Below are 10,230 nucleotides of genomic sequence, written 5' to 3' on the forward strand. Positions count from 1 at the left end.
CATATCTTTTGCAAACATAATATTATATTTTAAATTTTTTAAAATTTCTTTCATGTCCACGACCTTGGCTTATAATCTCGGTCTCTTTGATTAGAATTTTTTCATCACTTTCATTATTTAGATATTTTAATTGATATGATTTTTTATCACTTTTTCCTTTTTTTCCACCTTGATCCCTTTCTCTTTTATATTGTGATTCAATTTTATTCTCAAGAGTAAATTTGATTTATAGTACTTGTCTTATAGGGTTTTTTTTTCGGTAAGTCTTTATTCTAAAAATATTTGTTCCATAGATTCATATAGTCATCATCGATATATTATATTTATTATATTTAATATGAATCTTTCATCTTTATTTTTTTAAAAAAATTAATAATCAGTTTGATTTATTCTTTGATAGGCAGCACTAAATGTAGTTTAACTATTGATACAAATAACTTCTTCACAACTTTAATTCCAACAAAAACAAGGATCTCAATCATTTGAAGGTTACAGCTGAACCTGAGAAACCTCCTCTTTGCAAAACACTTCCTAATGCAAAGCAAACTCATCTTACAAACTCGTCAATGTACACAGATGAAGCCCAAGCATGAAACAGGGGCTTGATGGCTGATAGATAACACACATTTCAAGTCAGCTTAGCAACCAAAGTAGAACAAAGTTCCACATGTTATGATCTTACAATTTCTACATGTTCTTATTTATTTACTCATGCTATCACTTGCTATGCATAAGACAAGGAGTTAAGTTACTTAGCACTCACTATCACTTCAGACCCGCTTTGATTGGAACCTCATGTATTGTAACGAAAATTTAACATTGAATCCAATTAAAGGGTTGGCGATTGAGTATTTGTTTTAATAATTATTTGAATATTTGTTTTAGTAATAATCATCATCGAGGCCTTTTTTTTTCCTTCGTTTATTTCTGGTAAACCCTCTTGAGGACTTTCTGGGAAAGAAAATTTTCTAAGGACCTTAAGTAAAAAATAAAAATATAAAAAGGGTCTTTTTTGGACAAAAAACATATGAATGAAGACCAAATAAATGATGTTATAAGTAAAAGAACGGGCAAAGGCATTGTGATATGTGACGTTTCGGCCGATATGGCGTTATAATTACATCCGTTAAATCTCGTCGCTCGCGCACAAAAATTGCTCCAAGGAAGAAAGGGGAGCGGAGATCCCGATCGACGATGGTTCGTCTCCGGTTTCTTGATATCCCTTTTCGTTCTTTCCTCGGTTGATCTGCCTTTCTCTCGCGTTATATTGACATGTATAATCATTATATTGTGCAAATGGCTCGTCGCTACACGAATTTCTCCCAGTTCGTCGATTTTTGCGTTCATTTCCTTTTTCTTGATATCCAAATCTTTCGTTCGTTTCGGGATCTTGCTGAAACGCCTCGATTTCTAGGGCCTTTCTTTTCCCGGACCTCTCTTGGTGCGAATGGTTTTACTTGAACCGACTCGGAAACTGCGGATCTGAGTCCCTCTCCTTCTCTTTTTTTTTTCTCTCTGACGTCGTCTGTGTTGTATTTTGTTCAGTTAGAAATCTTGAAAAAAATGCATTTATTTGTTACAGTCGCTAAAACCTGAATGAAATTATTACTTACCAGAAGAATCTGTTATCATTATGTTGACTATGATCGTATTTGCATAATTGGTTTCAGAATTAGGGTTTCAGTGAATCTGTAGTTGACGGAGTTTGGTGAAGCCTTGTACTTGTTTGGTTAAAATCTTGGAGATAAAGGTTGGTAATTTAAAATCTAATTCTGCGGAGGAATCAGGTTTCCTAGTTTTGGTCCTTGCTTAGATACCTTTATCAGATAAGCAATTACTACTGTTTTTGTTCTTTTCAGATCCATTTTGTAATTCTTATTAGTCGACAAGGGAACGTGAGATTGACAAAATGGTATTCTCCATATCAGCAAAAGGAAAGATCCACGGTAATGTTATCTATGAAAACCATACTGTTTTATTTCTTCTCAAATATCATTATTTCTTGACCAAGATACCTTTCTTTATCCAATGCAGAAATGGACTCATGTTTCTTATGACTAGAATTGTTTTCATTCTTATGATTATTTAGATTACTTAGCTATATAGAAGATGGTCTTGCATAAGAAGAAAACCAACTGTCCTGATAGAATGTTGGAGTACTCAGAGAATCTGATAAATCTGGATGCAAAAGTATTATCAGTCCTTTCCACAACTTTTGGAAGAACCGAGGTTCTAGACTTCATATGGTAGAATAAACCCTTTTTCTATAGATTCCTATCCAAATAAAATAAAAATAAAAATAAAAAGACATACATGTTCGAGCCTTGTAACTCTATTAGGTATTCTCCAAAGTTGATAATCACTTACTGTATGCTCTTTTGAACAAGGATTGCAAGTATTACTATGATAAATCTTAGCCTCTTCATATGCTCTAGAACTGGTGCTGAAACTATTTAGCAAACCCAACTCAGATGGGTTAATTTTTATATTTCTGATAGGATCAATTAGTCTATAACTTCCTGTCTAGCTCAAGGTCTTCTACGTTCATCTTCGCAACATACAACACGAAATCTTGCTTTTAGTAGTTTATATAGCCCAGCCATGTTGCCCATGACATTATTATACACTCATCATGCACTTCTTTGGAAATGTTAAATTATGCTGCCTTTTCTTTTAAATGCTTTTCCTCATATATTATGTATTATGTAGAATAAACATGCCAGATTGTAACCATCTAGCAACTAGATGGTGATAAGTCTTGTTGCTTGTTGGTACAGTGTAGCGTACATTTTTCTTGCTTGGAAAATATAAATGAAGAGACAAAGCAAAAAGGCTAAAAGATTTGGTCTTATTGTTTATACTGGTTTGTGCAGTTTTGTATACAATGTGTATGTTACCTATATTTTTTTTTGTTTCACTAAAAGGTCATCCGGGAGCTTAGTGGCCTTATTCCGACAAGAGGCCCAAAGCTTTGCAATTTTGTTGAGTGGAAGGGATACAAAGTTGTGTACAGAAGGTATGATAGCATCATTTTAGTTATTTTTAACCTGTTGCTTCATATGATGGTGTTATGTTTTGATAATTTTAGATGGTTCTCTTTTTCCAATAAGTTTCCACATCTTGTTTCATAAAACACATCTACAGATATGCCAGCCTATACTTCTGCATATGCATTGATCCAGATGACAACGAACTGGAAATTCTTGAGATTATTCATCATTTTGTGGAGATACTAGACCGTTATTTTGGCAGTGTGAGTCACTATTGTTTTTTCCACTAAATATTCTACTATAGTACTTGTAAGGTACAACTTTGACTGTTCCTTTTCTTCCTTCAGGTATGTGAGCTTGATTTGATCTTCAATTTCCATAAGGTACTGTCATGTCTTTACAGTAGATGGATCAGCATTCTCATGTTTTCTCCAAATTCTTCCTTTTCTTTATTAATGACCAAAAGATATTTGCAGGCATACTATATCCTGGATGAAATTTTGATTGCTGGGGAACTTCAGGAATCAAGCAAGAAAACTGTTGCACGTCTTATAGCTGCACAGGTAACTGTTACTGGAAGATGTGTTTCCTTAGCATTTTAACTTCCAAGCAAATTTGCACATCAGCCATGTATATCCACTCCATCAAGTCATTGATGATAAATTGACCAATTAATGATATGGTCCTGCAAGATTCAAAATAAGAAAGACAATCAAAACAAAGACAGCATGTGGAACGTTCTATCATCAAAATGACGTTACCAATGCCGTCCCTTTCAACTGTTATCTTCATTTGCCTTGGTGGTTTGGGCCTACTTATACCCATGAAGAAAATGACCTTTCAGTTCAGATTTCATCAGAGAAGTCATTTAACATCCCTTTTGGATCTCCTAGATTTTTTTTTTTTAATTTTGAAATACTCCTGCTAGCTTGTCTGCTTAAACAAAATATCCTGAAGCATTGTTTCATACAATACCAAAGATTGTAACAAAGCATTTACCTTTTGTGTTGTTCTGTTGTATTTTGGTGATTTGTTGACCATTAAGGTCGTTTTGTATGTGAACATTAAATTTTAGTTCCAGATTATCATCTCATTATCTATGAGTAAGTTCTTTTATCATAAAGTAGCTCTTTATGGTAAAGTTTCTTCTTTCGCGATCTTGAGCCAGATAAACCATGAGCTAATATACACATTGCTCATGATTGAAAGCTCTGATGATGCTATTTGCACTGAACTAGTACCAGTAATCAAAGTCACTAATTCATGGAGTTTCATATCTTCCACCCCCGGTGGCATAATTGAAAAATTAATATTGTTCCTGAGCAATTTAAATCTGGCTTGCAGGACTCACCGGTGGAAACTGCCAAGGAAGAAGCCAGTTCAATAAGCAACATGATGTCGCAAGCAATGTGATTGCAGTTGCCAAGTAGGGTAAGCTGGATGGTTTTCTACTGTTTGATGTATTTTTTGACCTCGTCAGCCCATGGAAGAAGAAAGCAATTCACAGCCTCAATTTATTTGTCTAATCTAAGTGTTATCATAATTATGATTCTTGCTGCCTGGCTCAGTTGTTGTTATACAATTTTATGCAAATATGTGTCATTCTTTTTCCAATCTTGTGATTAGACTGGCAAGATGAAACTTATCATTTGAAACTGTGTTTATGTCCTAAAAATTAGCCAGTTATATCTAGCAACAAGGCTGACATCCATTAATCTGTGAGCAATATTATTATATAAATATTTAATCTTTCTGATTAATGACATTTTGTTGGCCTTTCATTTTTGTGACTTTGGATCGGTGGATATATTTAAGATGTTTACTTGACCCAAACAGAAAACAGATCTCGATTAAACCCACCCAGATTGTTCTCCAATAATTTGAGCTCGAGTAAAAAGAATAAATCTACAAGCTACAATTTTTGTAGTACGCTCGATAGGCTTGATCGATTATATAACAAATAGTCATTTCTTTTGACTAGAAATTAGTTTAAACTGTTTGCTTAAACACCATAAAATCTACCTACTACGTTTGCATCCGTGTCGGACCGTTCATGTAACCGCAACCTGGTGGGCCCTGCCTCCTTAAGACTTGCTTTCTTAGGGCGACCTTCCTAAGCTAAAGAACCCGATTGGCCCACGTAGCGACCTATTTACCAGTACCATGTCGTACTTTGGTTGGTTACCCAGCCATTTACCGTCCTGGTATCCGCAGCGATGAGAGACGTGGTCCCATAGCAGCATCCTAACTGGCTTGCGATTAATGGGTAGGTAGAATCTTCTGTCAACGACGGAGTATTAGAAAGTATATATCCTCCGTATGATTATACTAATGAGAGACAACGAAATACGGAAGGAAAATTAGCAGCACACGAACAAAGACATATAATTGGTTGGAAGAGGAGGAGGTCGAAGTGAGTCGGGAGGAGAACCGCACCTTTCACACGATGGGCATGGAGAAAACCGGAGGACCGGCGGCGCCACTCCTCCCTAATCCACCTCCTCCGTCTCCGACGCCGCCGTGCTACGGCGTGCCTGTCGCTGCCTCTGCCGCCTTCCAGGAACCCTACTTCCCGGAATCCCCGGCGTTCGTCGTCCTCCCTGTCTATTCCCGTCGCCGCCGGCGCCGCTGCGGATGTTTCCGCTGCTGCGGCTCGTTCCTATCCTCCTCCACCCTCCTTTCCGCCGCCTTCCTCCTCGTTCTACTCCTCTCCGCCGCCTTCTTCCTCTGGCCCTCCGATCCGGAGCTCACCGTTGCACGCCTCCGTCTTGACGACATCCACATCACACCTCCGCCAGAAGCGGCTTTCGACATTTCCCTGGGCGTCGACCTCAGGGTCCGCAACCCGGACTTTTTCGCCCTCGACTACCGCTCCATCGTTGTCACGATCGGGTACCGCGGGAGGCCCCTCGGCTCCGTCACGGCCGAAGGTGGTCACATTAGGGCGCGGGGGGTCTCCTACGTTCGCGCCAAGCTCAAGCTCGATGGGATCCGCGTGTTGAATGATGCCATCTCTCTGATCGAGGATCTCGCGAGGGGATCATTGCCCTTGAACACGGTCACCGAGGTTGATGGCAGGATGCGGCTCTTCTTCATCGACGTCCCCGTTCAGGTAAACTTTGCGAATACTTCTTCTTTGTTCATTTTCATCTCAATTGTTTGATTTGCTAGTTATCTTTTCCTCTATATTCTATCTTTCTATGAAATTATTGTGCCATAATGACCCAATGACATCCGATTCTTGTTTCTTGTAGTTGAATTGAAGGAAAAGAAATTAACCTAATTATAACATTAGATATATTGGGTTGCCAGAGCTAATGATCCTTTTAAAGAATTGTCATTTTTCAGTCATATGAGCAAATTTTCATTGTGGTGGTGTAAGACCAGCAACTATAGCATCAGACAAGCTAAAATTTGGAGGATAGGAGTTAAAAGACAAGCAGGCTTTTATTTCTGAGGAGATATTTTGTTGCTTTGAGAAAGGGTTTTTTTGGTCATCTAATTCATTGTTATATTTCTAACTCAAAACAAACGCATGTTTAATCTTTTTGTCCCCATTGGTAGATATCCTTAGCAGAAGGATGGGTTCCAATCAATCAAGTTCATAAAAGTTTGAGGACAATGGTCTTAATCTATGTTCGTCATGTTTAATGATTGCTTGAGACTTCTTAGATAAGAAACAATATCTCATTGTCATGGCCCAATTTTATAGAATAATATGGAGATGATTCATTACTTCGATACAGAATTTAATAATTACCCTCCATTCTTTGTTCGTCATGTTCTATGATTGCTTGAGACTTCTTAGATAAGAAACAATATCTCATTGTCATAGCCCAATTTCATAGAATAACATAGATATGATACATTAATTCAATACAGAAATGTAATAATTACCTCCCACTGTTTAATGAGCAACTTTGTGAATTACTGATTACATCACTCCTAGTTTACTGCTGGAACATCTTATTCAATATGCTTTTCCTCTTACTTAGAAAGCAGATGCACTTTAACTGTTTGTGACCTCATAGTCTCTAATAAGCATCAGTCATGTGATTTCAAAAATTTATGCAACCATTCTGAGTCATAAAGTGTTCTAGGTTCTTAACACTGTTCGAGTAGTTTGTTCTACTAACCAATATTTCATCGTGATGATGATATCTTAATATCTTAGTCAAGGGATCTTCGAAAGTAATTTTCTGATGGCAGAAACTAGAATGTCATCAGTTTTCTGATCTCTTTGCTAACATTTAAGATGGAAAGACTTCCTTTACTCATCCACAACATGTGATCCTATTCAAAACAGTAACTTTTTGATCCTCAAAAGACAAAACCCAGTGCTTCCTTCAGCGCATAATGTCAAGCTATTGGCACCAACTTATTATGGACATACCTAATCTAAATATAGCTTAAAAGAAGATTTGAAAATTTTAGCTACTTATTATGAGCATACCCAACTTAAGCTTAGCTAAAAGAAGATTTGAATTTTTTTATTGGCATTAGCTCATCTCACATATTTCACTTACTAAAAATCAACAAGGAGAAAAAGGGTAAACTAATGAAGATGTTATTCTATAATGAAATTTCATCCTTTTCACATTAGTTGCCAAGGAGGTATTAGGCCTTTATCCTGAGTAATTCCTGTAGCCTGATTGAATCTGATATTTATCCCTTAATGGTGTATTTCTATCATCTATTCATGAGGTGCATCAGTTTTGAGATTATCATCCCTAGTTGTTGGTGGTGCCTTGTAACCAGAGTGGGTGCGGGTTTTTTTTTTTTTTTTCCTTCCTCTTTTCACATCCAACATTATTAAATCTTTAAAAACGAAATACAGTTTCTTTACTCCAAGAACCCCTCCTTGCTCTTACGTTACCTCCTTGCTCTTGTCCTAGACCATTATATCTTTTAGTTTTCCTTAGTTGTGCTGTACAGTTCATGCCACTGTTGCATCATTTTAAATATGGACACTCTCTATGGATTTTGAAAGGGTTCTTTTATTGAATATTAACCTTCAAATAAAAATTAAGATGATAAGCTTCTCAGAAGTTGGGATCTGGATCATCTTATTAGAACTGTCCCCTGTCTCTTTTCTCAATCAGTAATGAGTCATGTGAGGATTGTAAGACTTATTCTAGGATTAGAATTAGTGAGAGGTGAAACCAAAGCAATCAGGGATTGTACGTGCTGCTTTTGTTGCCTGGCATCAGGTTAACATCTTCTGTTTGGCTGTGAACATGGAGCGAAATTGAAGGAATTAATGCCCTGTGCAGGACTTTGAAGCAACAAAATTTTCTAGTGTCATTGATGGAGGATTTGGTGAGATTGAAAGAGCAACTCTCTCTGTGAGACTAATGTTTGGATGATTGCTGCATTGGCCCCTGCCATTGCAGTAGGAATAAGAATGCCTACTAGGGCATAATTGGAGAAATTGACTGGGTAATATGTAGGCAATAAGGGTGATCAGTGCACAAGCTTCCTGGTTAATATATGCTGCCATATCCTTGCAAGCAGTTTTCGTAACTGGTAACTCAAGTTTCAAAGGAGCAATCTTACCATGGCACCAAGCCTCACCCCAAATTCACAGATGATAGGCTTTGGATTAATTTGGATGGTTAAAGTTGGACTTTAGATTGTTTCCAAATTGAAGTAGCAAGCATACAAGACAGCAAAACAAAAGATGGATAAGTTGGGGGCTAAGCTTCATTCTGGAAATGTGTCTTACATTCAACCAAATATATATGTATATATGTTTTGAGTAGTTAAACAAAAAGGCAAATTTAAGCTCATACCCGGGATGTGTAAATGAAACATCGTCAATGAGAAACAAGGCCACTATTTTACATGCATAACCTAAAATTTATATCATCTTTGTACATAATTGAACGCCTTGAGAGCTTTAGCGTTACATCATCTCAATATCTTCTTGCCGACTCAAGGTGTGCCTCCTAAGTATTAACCTTTTCAAAAGAATATTCTCTCCCTGAGGCTTAATCCTTAAGACTCTGTTGCAACATGCTTGTGAGATTGTTGGCAGTTGAGCAACCAGGTGACAACTTTGTTGCTTTCTTTGCTATCTGATTGAATAGATCCTTATCAAGTAGTAGCAACAGGCGAGCCATTGGAGGGTGAATGCGCGTAACAAAGGATTTTTCATTCTCAGAATTTGAAGTGATTTTAGAACGAGAGAGAAGTAGAATTTAGAGGAAAGAAAGTAAAAAAGAGGAGAAAGAGAGCAAACCATTTACAGAAGAGCCCATCTCTTTTCAAATAATACACTTTGCTAATAAAATGTGCTGAACACATTTAAGTATCTAGTTATCCTTGATGGGAAAAGAAGAATCACGTATCATGTGAAAATATATCGATCTTTTAGGTCATGAGTCATCCCATCAAAGGTGTCACAAGAAATTGTGGCCTTTACATTTCATATTCTCCCAAAATTGTGCTGCTCAATCTAATCATTTTCTTCTTCGGGCACTTTAGAGTAACTATCGATTCACTATGTGTTCTCTGTTTAAGCATCGGGTAATTACCTGCTATTATGTACATTTTTGCAGGGAAAGATTTCCTGTGCAGTGACTGTTAATCCAAACACCCAGGAAGTCATTAGTCAAGACTGCTACCCTGAGGTAAGTAATTTTACAAGCATCATCTACTTTGAGGACTTAATCTACCATAGACTTCTGATGCCACATGGATCCAAATTTCCTTGTTCAGTGATGTCTGTTGCTCGCAGCAGAGGGGATTCCAGTGGACACTTCATGAAAGTATACATAATATGAAGGGAAACAGAGCATCTTTGTAAGCTAGAATTCCTACAAAGGAAATCATTGTAAATTAATCGGTGCATGTAGCTATTGGGACAGGTGATCATCAACTATTATTATCACGTTAGCATGGAGGATTTGATTGTGTGTTTGAATGTTTATTGAATGGCTTAGCCTCCATTCTATCCCCTTTGGTATCTATCATATTACCATGGTCAGGCCACTTGCAAGAACAAAAAGTATATCTGTTATCATGCACAAACTTGCAGGGAAAACAAACACATCCCTGTTCGCAGTTGGTCTCAATTCATATCCATGCACTTCGCAACTGGTATTGTGATTAGGGATATCCATGCCTATTTGATCTGTTTAAGCCTGATTAGTATATCTGATAATTGGATTTAGAGTTGTAACAGTGGATCGGATTTCTTTTATATATTACTTGTCTATTCGATCTACTTAATTTGAAT

At 37.1% G+C, this 10,230-nt stretch overlaps 2 protein-coding genes across 2 annotated transcripts; both read left to right on the plus strand.

The window, feature by feature from the left end:
- Window positions 1-1,112: 1,112 nt before the first annotated feature.
- Window positions 1,113-4,604, plus strand: LOC103994658 (AP-1 complex subunit sigma-2). Its single transcript, XM_009415058.3, has 7 exons — window positions 1,113-1,197; window positions 1,860-1,946; window positions 2,925-3,016; window positions 3,145-3,253; window positions 3,338-3,373; window positions 3,467-3,553; window positions 4,335-4,604. The coding sequence occupies exons 1-7, from the start codon at window positions 1,195-1,197 to the stop codon at window positions 4,401-4,403; spliced, it is 483 nt and encodes a 160-aa protein (XP_009413333.2). The 5' UTR covers window positions 1,113-1,194; the 3' UTR covers window positions 4,404-4,604.
- A 776-nt stretch (window positions 4,605-5,380) lies between these two features.
- LOC135587859 (uncharacterized) lies at window positions 5,381-9,948 on the plus strand. The gene is made up of 3 exons (XM_065079674.1): window positions 5,381-6,102; window positions 9,551-9,622; window positions 9,711-9,948. The coding sequence occupies exons 1-3, from the start codon at window positions 5,437-5,439 to the stop codon at window positions 9,711-9,713; spliced, it is 741 nt and encodes a 246-aa protein (XP_064935746.1). The 5' UTR covers window positions 5,381-5,436; the 3' UTR covers window positions 9,714-9,948.
- The last annotated feature ends 282 nt before the right edge of the window (window positions 9,949-10,230 follow it).

The sequence above is a fragment of the Musa acuminata genome, chromosome BXJ1-8, assembly GCF_036884655.1.
Source record: "Musa acuminata AAA Group cultivar baxijiao chromosome BXJ1-8, Cavendish_Baxijiao_AAA, whole genome shotgun sequence".
Lineage (NCBI taxonomy): Eukaryota > Viridiplantae > Streptophyta > Magnoliopsida > Zingiberales > Musaceae > Musa > Musa acuminata.

What these genes read in the sequence shown, in the direction of transcription:
- LOC135587859 (XM_065079674.1), top strand. Translation starts at nt 5,437, where the DNA reads ATGGGCATGGAGAAAACCGGAGGACCGGCGGCGCCACTCCTCCCTAAT. An exon ending in TCATCGACGTCCCCGTTCAG is followed by an intron (nt 6,103 to 9,550) that starts GTAAACTTTGCG and finishes ACATTTTTGCAG; the next exon opens with GGAAAGATTTCCTGTGCAGT.
- LOC103994658 (XM_009415058.3), top strand. An exon ending in TGATCTTCAATTTCCATAAG is followed by an intron (nt 3,374 to 3,466) that starts GTACTGTCATGT and finishes AGATATTTGCAG; the next exon opens with GCATACTATATCCTGGATGA. An exon ending in CACGTCTTATAGCTGCACAG is followed by an intron (nt 3,554 to 4,334) that starts GTAACTGTTACT and finishes TCTGGCTTGCAG; the next exon opens with GACTCACCGGTGGAAACTGC.